This window comes from Mustela lutreola, chromosome 11 (genome assembly GCF_030435805.1).
Source record: "Mustela lutreola isolate mMusLut2 chromosome 11, mMusLut2.pri, whole genome shotgun sequence".
Lineage (NCBI taxonomy): Eukaryota > Metazoa > Chordata > Mammalia > Carnivora > Mustelidae > Mustela > Mustela lutreola.
Window position 1 is genome coordinate 50067026 of NC_081300.1, and position 13660 is coordinate 50080685.

A 13660-nucleotide genomic window follows, 5' to 3' on the forward strand; every position below is an offset into this window, starting at 1 on the left:
TCTGGCTTTGAGTTTATATCAACATAGATTGTATCTTTTCTCAGCGTGCTTCCATCAGAGCAATGCTTAATTTGGACTGATCTGTGCTCCCAGAAGGGAGGGCAGTCGTTCTTTCATTGGATGCATTTAATTTCACTCTCCCTCTTAAGTTTAAAATGCTCTGGACATGCATTTACCTTCCTTTTTCTCTTCCCCACACTTTTCCTTCCTCCTTCTTTTATTTCTCCCAAATCCAAATGATGTATAAGTGGAGTGGACCTCCGTTGAGAGTGGAAGGGAAACACTGTCAATCTTTATTTTTTCCACCTCAAGCTCTACATTAGATCCTCCATCCAAGTTTTCTAAAACATGTAAGGTTCTCCTCACCCCTGCTTTCATCCTTAGGATATACTTGAAGTCACAAAATAAGCACAGTGCATTTTCTGCGAGGGAATCAATTTCCTTGATGGTCAATCATTGAAAACCATAATAGAACTGGCAAATGTTCTATGAAGCAAAAAACAATATTCATTGTTTTAAAAAGATAAAACACAGAATTATAAAGGCCTTCATGCTTGGTGGAGGCTTCTTTCAAATGTTTCTTTGGATCGCAAAGAAATCCTTTATATCTACTTTGCTATTAGGAGTAACTGGGTGAAAGTTTGAGAAATAGTGTGAGATTCTGGTAAATTCTTTTCTAAAACACAGCCTGATTTTGTATCTGAGAGGAGTATTTCTTTATTTCTGGGGTTCATGAAATGAGAAATTATGTAGCCTTTGGCTGGACACTTAAGTCTATTCCTGGGCTTGCCAAAAAGGCTTGGGTTGAGTCACTGGACTGGACTTCACAGTCTCATTCAGAGACCACTGGGATTGTAAAACTCTTGCTGCTGAGGCCATTTCTTGTAAATGGCTCCACGTATTTAAGAATAAATAGCGTAGTTCTGTTACTGTTGGTTTGGGAATCACCCATCCACCACACTGGCACAGTTGTCCTGCTTATTATGCACAAGTGTCAAACATTTGCATTTTCTCTCTTCTGCATTTGTTGGAAAGTAAATAGGCAGCAATAAAGAAACTTCATTATGCATGTTTTCTGCCTTGGGTGGCACCTGGAATTTGCTGAATTTGCTGAGTGCAACTTAAATTTTAAAAGACTCCTGAGCCTCACCTTTTTTAATGCCATGCAGGTCAAATGGAAAACCAAACACTTGGAATAAGCAAGCTGCATGGGTCCTTTTTCTTGGTCTTGACTGACTCCAGACCCTGTTGTGGAATCCCAGCACCTCTTTTTTTCCCTCTTCCAGCCGTTAAGCTTCCATGACCATTCCATTAAACAAACATCTCCTCTCCCCCTCTCAGAAAATCAACAACTGATTTAGCATATTACCTAGGACACTCCAGTACAAAAGCTTTAATGGGCAAAAACAAAACAAGAACACTCCTATCCACTGATTTTCCAGGACATCTTGTTTACTTCATGTCGCTCTTAGTGGAACTTGAAATGTGACTTACAGGCAATGAAGCTGATTTCACAAGCACTGTATAGACTCTCACTGATGACAACTGAAAGGACTTTGCCCAGACTGCTTCTCGCTACCTTGTACCAGGAGCTGAACGCAGGGAATGGAATGAGGCAGAATGGAAAAATAAATGTAAATATCAAGCATATTGCTCTTTTTTTCATTGACTCACCCCAGAAGGGGACTCCATCTAAGATTCTACAAAATCCTATTAAATCATTCTAGGCAAGATGCTTAATTATTATTACATTTAGGGAAGAAGAGCAGGATCATATCTTCCCAGTGATACTACACTCTTGGTAATAATCTCAATTTGTAGAAAAGGAAGCATGGTGTGGTGAACAAAGCCTCAGCACTGGACTCAGACAGGCCGAGGTTTAAAATCCCAGAGCCACAATTTATTGGCTGTGTACCACTGGATATGCTACCAACCTCTTGTGGGCCTCATTATTCTTCATCTGCAGAATGGGGAAATGATGCAAGGATTTAATGAGCCCAAATGCAAGGAGCAAGTGCCATGCTGGGCACACAATCCATGTAAAATTACCTTCCCTTTTTAAATCAGATTACAGATTATGAACATAAAGTAACTCCGCAGCAACAGCTGACTCTGGCTGAGGGCTGAAGGGTGCTCTTGGTGACCCAAATATAGTTGTGACTGCTGATTACACACATCTGGAAACTATGACAACCGCTTTGCTTTGAGCTCAGCTTGGCCCAAATGTAGCTCTATATAAGGCAGCTTCTATCCTTCAGTTTTTCCCAACACATCATAGCTTGCCTTGAATTTGGGCAGAGGAGTGGGTGTCAAAAGAAATGCACAATGTCTAGGAAAAATTCAGATTCAACTAACAATTACCCAGCCCTGTTTAGTTCCCACTAGGGAACCATTCCTGGAGTAGCTCACAGAACATGCACAGGAGCCCTGTTAGGAAGCTATACTATTATGTCTACTTTGCAGATGTCTCAACTGAATCTGGGAGGTTAAGTCACTTTCTCAAGTCACAGAGATAACAAGGCATGGGGTTGGGGTAATATCCCAGGCTTTTTGACCTGGTTAATAAAGCAGGAGGATTTGCAGTGTTGAAAGATAGGCAATGGCAGTGTCTACTTGCCAAAGTCTACTTTGGGTTGACACTGTGACAAATGCTGGGAGGCAGGAGATGGGAGATGCCAGTGGTAAGTTTTCTTGACTTTTAGAAACCCTATACTAAGGCCTTCAGTCCATCATGTCACATATCAATTGGGGCAGGTAGTAAGATGTAGCTATTAAACAGATCATGTAAATAATATCTGATCACTAATTAAAAAACAACAACACTGAATTTATAAAACACTCCCAGCATAATTTAATCTGGGAGTGGGGGTGCGGTTGGTCTTATCTGCACAATTTAGAACGATTTTAAAACCAATTGTAACTCCCATTCACTTATTCAACAAATATTTATTAATCTACCTGCTAGGTGTCAAGCACTGTTCTAGATACTGGGGAAACAAAAGCTCTTCAATAAAAGCTTTTGAAAGTGCCTTCTTGGTAACTGATCAAGTAATAATAAATTGAGATTTGGGGGGAAAGAATGCTAAAACATCAGATTTAAAAAAAAAATTCCTTTATGGGCTTTTTTGAGGACTCTTTCCTTTGTTTCCACTTAAAAACCTCCCATTTTTCTCTTGCTTCTTTGTTCCCCAGAGGCAATTTTTAGTCCCAATATGTGCTGCACCATATGCTTCCATTTCCATGGCCAAAGCAGGACAACGGTGGGGGGGGGTGCGGTTCAGCACAGCCCCAACTAGATGATAAACAGTGAGCATAATATGCTGCTAGAGTCTTTAAAAAATACCAGAAAGTATTTCAACCCCCCTCCAAATGAAAAGCCTAGTGAATGAAATTAAGACTGTTACTCGAGTGTAATTACACTGAGTATATAAAATTAAAACACTGAAAGTAAATCATACATTTGGATATTACATTTCATATTTCAGCATATGCTGAATAAGCCAGTGAAGTTTTATTATTGTTGGGGGTAATGTCAGGAGAGAAATTTCTACAAATTTTATATATAAAATTTTCCCATTTTTTTCTGTTTTTTCCATTTTTCTGTTTTCCATTTATGTCAAGTTGAGCACATGCTGTGACTTAAGATTCTCCTTCTTCCCCGCATTTAATGCCCAGGGACAAGCTCCATCTTGATTATCCTAAATTTCGCCTTAGGTAACCTCAGACTAAGAGGGGGCTTTTAATTTTGTTTTGTTTTCTTAATTCCACGAAGGTTTTTGTTTGTTTGTTTGTTTGTTTTTGCTTGTTTGCTTGTTTTAATTTATATAGAAAAGGAGAGAAGAAGGACTTCCAAATAACCCTATAAACATGGTCTTCTGGGTACTGGCAAATGGCCCGGATAGCACAGCAAGTTACAATGCATTATGGAAGACAACTGTGGCTGCAGTCACTTCTTGCCGGCCCATGTCTCAGCTCATGGAAACTGGACGACAATCGAGGGAACGGCGGGTTAGAACGTAGTAAGATGCCGCAGAACTTGCCGCCTTACTGACCTGCAACTCGCTGGGAGACCGTGAGGGAAAGCTTTGGGAATGCATGGGGAGAGGCCCCGCGCCTGCGCTCCAGGGAGGGGTCACCCCTGCGCAAGCGCAGTGACTGCAGTGGCGCCGTTAAAGGTAACAACCGCCGAAAGAAGATGGCTTCCAGCTACAAGAAGTCAAACGTGGCCTCTACCAGCCAGAAAAGAAAGGTGGGTCCTAAGCCTGAACTCACGGAAGATCAGAAGCAAGAAGTTCGCGAAGCATTTGACCTCTTCGATGCCGACGGAAGTGGGACCATCGACGTGAAGGAGCTGAAGGTGGCCATGAGAGCGCTGGGCTTTGAACCCAGGAAGGAAGAGATGAAGAAGATGATCTCCGAAGTAGACAAAGAAGGCACAGGGAAAATCAGTTTCAATGACTTTTTGGCCGTGATGACTCAGAAGATGGCCGAGAAAGACACCAAAGAAGAAATCCTGAAGGCTTTCAGGCTCTTTGATGATGATGAAACTGGGAAGATCTCCTTCAAAAACCTAAAGCGCGTGGCCAACGAGTTAGGGGAAAACCTCACCGACGAGGAGCTGCAGGAAATGATAGACGAAGCCGATCGGGATGGAGATGGCGAAGTGAACGAGGAAGAATTTCTTCGGATCATGAAAAAGACCAGCTTGTATTAAAGTCACTTTCTTCTGCAAGCATGTGTAGAGAAGTCCAATGGCATGCTGGGTTCTCTGATTCGGTTTTGTAGGACCTCGAGTTAGAGGACAGCGTTATCCTCTTACCCCCAATTTCTTTAAATACTTCTATTTCCAAATCTCTGGCTCAATTATAGAATTTTAAAGAAGTTTGTTAGTGTGAGTGTTTTGGTTTCTAATTCTCGCAATCAGACCTGGAGTACTTTAGGTTGAATAAAGAGCCCTGAGGCTTCAGTCCCCTGGCTCACCTTCTGCCCTGCTTTGGTGGACAGCCATTGAGCTGAAGGAAGGTAGGTTGGCTTCTTGCGACAAAGAGCCATGCGATTCCTTTGTTACTTCTTTGGTGGCCTTATATTAATCTTGCTTCACATTCTATTCCTTGAATTCGAGCCATTCTTTTAGCATGATGAGGTGGAATTGGCCAGCATGTCATTCTAGCCATTACTTTTCATTTAACTGAATATTGGTTTGAAGAAGAATGGTGCAGCCACTTACTAGGCTCAGGAAAGGTGCTCTCCTAAAGAATAAGCTTGCAGTTGGGTGTTGGTAAATTATGCAGTTTTGTCTATTCTTTGACTTCCTCACATACAAATGACTCTTCCTTTGTGTATAAATTATCTACTGTGTATTATCCAAGGCCAGATGTATATCAGAGCTATAAAATAAAATTTAATTTAATATTGGCCCAAGCGAAGCATCATTTGCATAAAAAGTTAACTAGTGATTTTGAGTAAATATCTTACAAATGTAAGATCTTCGTTTAGTAAAAATGGAACGTATTTTAAGCTACTTATCTGTCCTTGGAAAGATCAGTTAGCATTTTAGTTACACTGTATTATATCCTTCCCTTTATTACTGCTTTACATTACATGCCAGTGTCTACATGCTAATTCTTAGAACATCTTAGTTCTTGATTTGATTTTCCCCCTCTGGTGTATAGTTGATGCCAGAGCATTTGGCATGTAAGTGATTCTTTATTTTATAATCCCAGAACACTGTTTCACTACGGTGTGTGTATGTATTAATACTACTTGTTTTCTGTTCTAAACTAAGCCTTTCTTGTTTTGAAATAAGAAATCTAGCCCTTTTGAGTGTCTATAAACCTGAAATTAGAGAGAATTTGAATAATATGACTGTGAGAAAATAATATAATCTGCTAAGATACAACCTAGGTTAACGTTTTGATAATAGGCAACAAAACTATTAAATGGGCAAGGTATTTTGGTCACAACTGAATGTAAATTAAATCTTCATACAAAGTCCCATTAAGATAAATGTTGAAATTCTGGAAAATTTTTCACTTGCTTTGCCAGCAATTGTACCCTTCAGAGGGTGGTGGATATAATCAGGGAAACTACTACTCTGAGCTGAATTCTCATTAACGGGGACTAATTTGTCAAAGCAGTAGTACTAGCTGAAGTGATGGGTATGTGGACATTTGTTGTGAGAAAGAGTTTTGCTGAGGTTGCTGGCACAGGGCAGAGGAACTCATCAGGCTGCAAATGCTTACAGTTCAGGTTCAGGGTCTGGGTGTGGATTCAAGTTCAGTTATAGGGGATACAGGTGCAATTTGGGTCCACATCAATCTGAAGGGCCTGATCCAAAGGCAAGGGGAGGAGTATGGCGTTCTGGGAAGCAAGACTTCCTGGCATCGTGTTGACCAGAATCTTGGCCCAAGGATCTATATATGGATCAAGGTAGAAATACCAGAAACAAAGAAAGTTGGCAGAAACTAAGAAAAAGGGTCAGAGCCTCAGCCAACTGGCCTAGTTTCAGTCTCAGCTCCTGTCCCAGCAGAGGACAGAAGTGAAAACCAGGAACCTGGGCTGAAGCCCAGCAGTCAGGCTGCCCAAATGCGCTGGGGTCAACTGTGGAGGCTGTATGTAGCCCAGTACATAAAGGGTTGCCCTGAGGGCACAATCCCACACAAGGGAAGGGAGCTCCAGAATATTTCTGAATCCCATTTACTGCTAAGGAAGAACTTCACAATGAACTATTAGTCTTGCTTCTCAATTGACTCATACTTTAAAGGATGGAGGGTAAAGAGGAGAAAGGGGGATGATGAGAGCAGGACCAAACTGGCATTTGAATTTAAATTTTTTTTTTTAGATTTTTTTTTTTTTTTTTTTTTTTTTTTTTTGACAGAGTGAGCACATAAGCAGGGAGGAGTGGCAGGCAGAGGGAGAGGGAGGAGCAAACTTCTCACTAAGCAGGGAGCCCTATGTGATGTGGGGATTAATCGTAGGACTCTGGGATCATGACCTGAGCTGAAGGCAGTTGCTTGACTGACAGAGCCACCCTTGAATTTGAATTTTAAGAGAAGTTAGTCATATATGTCTGGCTCAGTCTTACTCTTTACATATGGCCTAGTCTTTACAAAAGTAAAACACAAGAAATTCAAAGAAAACTTACAGATACCTTTCTGCAGATGAGGAAACACAGTAGTAAAGCTTGGAAAGAACTAAAAAAAGTAATTTCCACTGGGCTATTACAAATGACCCCAACAAAGGAGCAGGAAGCAGACCAAAGAAATCTATATGAAGTGTGTCGAGACCTCATTGATAAGCCCTTGCTTTCTAATAACAAATGTAACATGAAAAGCATAGCTTAGAGCCAAGGATGAAAATATGACTGTATTAAGGTTGTAATAATATCAAGAAAGTGAGGCACCTGGGTGGCTCAGTTGGTTAAGCATCTGACTCTTGATTTTGGTTCGGGTGGTAATCTCTGGATTACCACCAGTTTCACATCGGGCTCCTTGCTTACTGGGGAGTCTGCTTGAGAATTCTCTCTCCCTCTGCCTCGGACCCTCCCTACCCTCATTCTTTAAAAAACATATCAAGAGAGTGAATGCTCCAAATAAGCAGAGAACAGTAAAAGGTTTTTGTTGTTTTCCCTTAAAGACATCTTAGTTATGTTTAAGAAGATATTGGAAAGAATCACTGGTCACCGCACCTCCTTTCCTGTGGAGTGGGTCCCTTGGTCCAATGTAATATTATGTGGGATCCTGTGTCAGTGGAACAAACACCCAGATATGGTGTCAGCTGAAACTCTGTAAGAAAAGGCAAGCTCATGACCAAAGTATGTGTCTGGTCCAATCAAGATGAGTCCCTGGTCTTTCCAAAGTAGAAGGGATCCAGTTAAGCTACTTGACATTAAGAAGCCAACTGATCTCCTTGAGAGCAGTGCTGTTCTGCATTTGTCAGCAGCTATGCTGTTGGGCTTGTGCATAATTTCTGTCTCTGCCACAATGACTATTCCATTCTTGTGCCTGTTGTGCCAGCACTTGGGCAGTTTTGGAAGTTTCTAGTGACATATCTTCAGGCTTACTCATTCTTTCCTTGGCTACATCCAGTCTGTTAATGCACCCAGGAAAGGCATTCTTCATTTCTGTTTCAGTGTTTTCTATTTCTTATTTATTCATTTATTCATTTCTTTCTTTCTTTTTTCTTTTTTGGTTAAGTTGCTGCATTTATTTAGAAATGTGGATGAGGAGGGACCGTAGTTTTGTTTTTGTTTTTTAACATATAATGTATTGTGTCAGGGGTACAGGTCTGTGATTTTCTTTTCCAATTCTTTCCTAGAGTTTACATTTCTCTGTCTACATACACAACAGTCCTTCATATTGTCCACTTTTTTTAAGAATCCTTAGAATGCCTATTATATAAATGATGATCAGCTCCTCTTGGTTGTTGGTGAGGATGAGTCTTTCTATAACACTGATGATTTTCTATCTTACCATTTGTTGAGAGAGGGATGTTGATGTTTCCAATTTTAATTGGGGATTTGTATATTTCTCCTTTCAGTTCTATTAGTATTTGCTTCACATATTTTCCATCTCTGTTGTTTGGTTACGCAGACATGTAGGATTGCTATGACTTCTTGGTGGAATGGCTCTTTTATTATTATTTAATATTTCTCTCAGTCTCTGGTAATTTTATTTGTTCTGAAGTCTAAGTTACCTGATACAAATATAGCTCTTCTGCTTCTTTTCATTAATGTCTTCATGATGTATCCCTTTTCATCCTTTTCACCTGTATCACCTTATTCCATATCACCCAGTATTCTTGGAGCCCCTACACATTCAATTATCACTTTCACTTTAAAAAAGAGGAAACTGAGACATGAAGAGATAATTTGTGCAAGTTTATATACCTAGTAAGAGGCAAAAGGAAGATTTGAACCCAGTCTGTCTGGCTCCTGAATCCAAACTCAAAACTTACAGATTCTACCATTCTAACTCTTTATTTAGTTTAATCAACGTCTCAGGACCTTTCCAGTCCAATGCAAGGTATGTCTTTTAAAGGTCATACACCTAATCAGTGGTGCTCCTGGGCTCAGAATAGTTTTGGAACCCCTATTTAGGAGACAATCTTAAAACATCCAGCATATTCAACACCAAGGAAATACAAACTATTATAAGAACATACTATGAGCAACTCTACGGCAATAAATTTGACAATCTGGAAGAAATGGATGCATTCCTAGAAACATATAAACTACCACAACTGAACCATGAAGAAATAGAAAGCCTGAACAGACCCATAACCAGTAAGGAGATTGAAACAGTCATTAAAAATCTCCAAACAAACAAAAGCCCAGGGCCAGACGGCTTCCCGGGGGAATTCTACCAAACATTTAAAGAAGAACTAATTCCTATTCTCCTGAAACTGTTCCAAAAAATAGAAATGGAAGGAAAACTTCCAAACTCATTTTATGAGGCCAGCATCACCTTGATCCCAAAACCAGACAAGGATCCCACCAAAAAAGAGAGCTATAGACCGATATCCTTGATGAACACAGATGCGAAAATACTCAACAAAATACTAGCCAATCGGATTCAACAGTACATTAAAAAGATTATTCACCACGACCAAGTGGGATTTATTCCAGGGCTGCAAGGTTGGTTCAACATCCGCAAATCAGTCAATGTGATACAACACATCAATAAAAGTAAGAACAAGAACCATATGATACTCTCAATAGATGCTGAAAAAGCATTTGACAAAGTACAACATCCCTTCCTGATCAAAACTCTTCAAAGTGTAGGGATAGAGGGCACATACCTCAATATCATCAAAGCCATCTATGAAAAACCCACCGCAAATATCATTCTCAATGGAGAAAAACTGAAAGCTTTTCCGCTAAGGTCAGGAACACGGCAGGGATGTCCATTATCACCACTGCTATTCAACATCGTACTAGAGGTCCTAGCCTCAGCAATCAGACAACAAAAGGAAATTAAAGGCATCCAAATCGGCAAAGAAGAAGTCAAATTATCACTCTTCGCAGATGATATGATACTATATGTGGAAAACCCAAAAGACTCCACTCCAAAACTGCTAGAACTTATACAGGAATTCAGTAAAGTGTCAGGATATAAAATCAATGCACAGAAATCAGTTGCATTTCTCTACACCAACAGCAAGACAGAAGAAAGAGATATTAAGGAGTCAATCCCATTTACAATTGCATCCAAAACCATAAGATACCTAGGAATAAACCTAACCAAAGAGACACAGAATCTATACTCAGAAAACTATAAAGTACTCATGAAAGAAATTGAGGAAGACACAAAGAAATGGAAAAATGTTCCATGCTCCTGGATTGGAAGAATAAATATTGTGAAAATGTCTATGCTACCTAAAGCAATCTACACATTTAATGCAATTCCTATCAAAGTACCATCCATCTTTTTCAAAGAAATGGAACAAATAATTCTAAAATTTATATGGAACCAGAAAAGACCTCGAATAGCCAAAGGGATATTGAAAAAGAAAGCCAACGTTGGTGGCATCACAATTCCGGACTTCAAGCTCTATTACAAAGCTGTCATCATCAAGACAGCATGGTACTGGCACAAAAACAGACACATAGATCAATGGAACAGAATAGAGAGCCCAGAAATAGACCCTCAACTCTATGGTCAACTAATCTTCGACAAAGCAGGAAAGAATGTCCAATGGAAAAAAGACAGCCTTTTCAATAAATGGTGCTGGGAAAATTGGACAGCCACATGCAGAAAAATGAAATTGGACCATTTCCTTACACCACACACAAAAATAGACTCAAAATGGATGAAGGACCTCAATGTACGAAAGGAATCCATCAAAATCCTTGAGGAGAACACGGGCAGCAACCTCTTCGACCTCTGCCGCAGCAACATCTTCCTAGGAACAACGCCAAAGGCAAGGGAAGCAAGGGAAAAAATGAACTACTGGGATTTCATCAAGATCAAAAGCTTTTGCACAGCAAAGGAAACAGTTAACAAAATCAAAAGACAACTGACAGAATGGGAGAAGATATTTGCGAACGACATATCAGATAAAGGACTAGTGTCCAGAATCTATAAAGAACTTAGCAAACTCAACACCCAAAGAACAAATAATCCAATCAAGAAATGGGCAGAAGACATGAACAGACATTTCTGCAAAGAAGACATCCAGATGGCGAACAGACACATGAAAAAGTGCTCCATATCACTCGGCATCAGGGAAATACAAATCAAAACCACAATGAGATATCACCTCACACCAGTCAGAATGGCTAAAATCAACAAGTCAGGAAATGACAGATGCTGGCGAGGATGCGGAGAAAGGGGAACCCTCCTACACTGTTGGTGGGAATGCAAGCTGGTGCAGCCACTCTGGAAAACAGCATGGAGGTTCCTCAAAATGTTGAAAATAGAACTGCCCTATGACCCAGCAATTGCACTATTGGGTATTTACCCTAAAGATACAAATGTAGTGATCCAAAGGGACACATGCACCTGAATGTTTATAGCAGCAATGTCCACAATAGCCAAACTATGGAAAGAACCTAGATGTCCATCAACAGATGAATGGATCAAGAAGATGTGGTATATATACACAATGGAATACTATGCAGCCATCAAAAGAAATGAAATCTTGCCATTTGCAACAACATGGATGGAACTAGAGCGTATCATGCTTAGCGAAATAAGTCAAGCAGAGAAAGACAACTATCATATGATCTCCCTGATATGAGGAAGTGGTGATGCAACATGGAGGCTTAAGTGGGTAGAAGAATAAATGAAACAAGATGGGATTGGGAGGGAGACAAACCATAAGTGACTCTTAATCTCACAAAACAAACTGAGGGTTGCCGGGGGGAGGGGGTTGGGGAGAAGGGGGTGGGATTATGGACATTGGGGAGGGTATGTGATTTGGTGAGTGCTGTGAAGTGTGTAAACCTGGTGATTCACAGACCTGGGGATAAAAATATATGTATATAAAAAATATATGTTTATAAAAAATAAAAAATTAAAAAAAAAAAAAAAAAAAAAAAAAAGAAGAAAAAAAAAAAAAAAAAAAAAAAAAAAAAAAAAACATCCAGCATATTCTTTTCTTTTAAGATGTTATTTATTTGTTTGAGAGAGAGACAAATAGCGAGAGACAGCATGAGTGGGGAGGAGAGGGAGAAACAGACTCCCACTGAGCAGGGACCCTGACTCGAAGCTCGATCCCAGGACCCTGAGATCATGACCTGGGCTGAAGGCAGATGCTTAACCAACTGAGCCACCCAGGTACTCCACATCCAGCATATTCTTGTGAACATTCTCAAGAAGCAAATCTAATTCCATTGAGACTGGGGTTAATTAATTTTTGGAAATCGCTTCAAGTTACTTGTACTCAAGTCTGATAACAGACTTGAAAAGTCTGGAAAGGCTGAATATTATCATTTAAGGATTAAAGCAGTAGATGCCACTGAAATGATAAGCCTAATTTCTTGGAATGGTATGTAAACTGGCTTTGAAGGTACTTGCAAAAGAGAAGCATTGGAAAGGTGATGACTGATGAAGACATCGTTGGAGTAAGTCTCTAATCACCAAGGCAACACAGTATTTTGAAGGAACAACACACATTGGGACATGCACATCTGGTGTTACTGTGATTTTCAAAGTTATACATTACACAAATACATTCTTTGCTTTATAAAAGAATTGTTCTTGCATTTATTAAGAAATAGAGGGGGGAGGAAGGTACAAAATAGAAGATCTCCATGCACTTAGGAAATAATGTATATAAGGTGCTCTGACCCATAGCAGACCAATAAAGGGAAGATATTAAGAATAATAAGAATAAATGAAGTGTATCAAAAAAGAGAAAGTAAACAAAGAAAGACTCCTTCTCACATACAGACTACATTGACCTTAGAAAAAAAATGCCATCTAAAATCCTGATGTCTACTGATCCAACATTCACCAGCCAGGATGACTGAGAGGAGGTTTGGGGGACCCAGTGAAGGGGGAAATATTTTTAAGTTTTATGGCCCCTTAGAAAGGGTAGGGTTGCAATTTCTGTTGGCCTCCCTGCTCTCTAGCTACCTCTTCCATCATACAGAGTTTGTGAGCCTGAGACCCAGGGGCAGAATCTGGCTTGTACGAACACACTTGGCAGTGGTGTGAGAGCTGCCTGCAGCTGTGTGGGTGAACCTCCGCGAGCGCCCAGCCAGCAAGCAAGGGAGGAGGAAACCCGGCCAGGACTCGCTCGTTAAGCCAGCAGCACGGGGAGCAACTGCTCAGGGGGACCTTTTTACTTGGCACGTTGGCACTGGGGTTTTGGTCCTGCTCTATCTGCCCAGAGGGGTGCTTTTATTTTCTAATTTATACACGACATTGTATACATTACCCATGGTCCTGCCATTACAATGTTTTTCTGTTTTGTTTTGTTTTTTTCAATTGAGTGAGTTTGCCAAGTTTGAAAAGTCAGGAATCTCAGGCAAGAATCTGTATTTCTAGCTTCTTTTGGAAACCTGGATGTTCTTTCTACTGTAGGTCCACAATTGCTTCACGACAGCCATTTACCTGGGGCCAAATGGCCACTTCTCCTTTCAGACCTGGTAGCAGCTGCTTCTCTGAAAAGAAAACCTACGAGCTTGTTGGGTTCCCCCCCTTCAGGTGGAGAC

The 13660-nt window shown here is 40.3% G+C and overlaps 1 protein-coding gene across 1 annotated transcript; it reads left to right on the forward strand.

The window, feature by feature from the left end:
- The first annotated feature begins 4150 nt into the window (after window positions 1–4150).
- On the forward strand, window positions 4151–4886 carry CETN1 (centrin 1). The gene has a single exon (XM_059140341.1). It carries the CDS (start codon window positions 4196–4198, stop codon window positions 4712–4714), a length of 519 nt encoding a protein of 172 aa, XP_058996324.1. The 5' UTR covers window positions 4151–4195; the 3' UTR covers window positions 4715–4886.
- Window positions 4887–13660: the final 8774 nt, after the last annotated feature.

Bases quoted from the DNA above. Each gene is read 5' to 3' on its own strand.
- CETN1 (XM_059140341.1), top strand. From the start codon at position 4,196: ATGGCTTCCAGCTACAAGAAGTCAAACGTGGCCTCTACCAGCCAGAAA.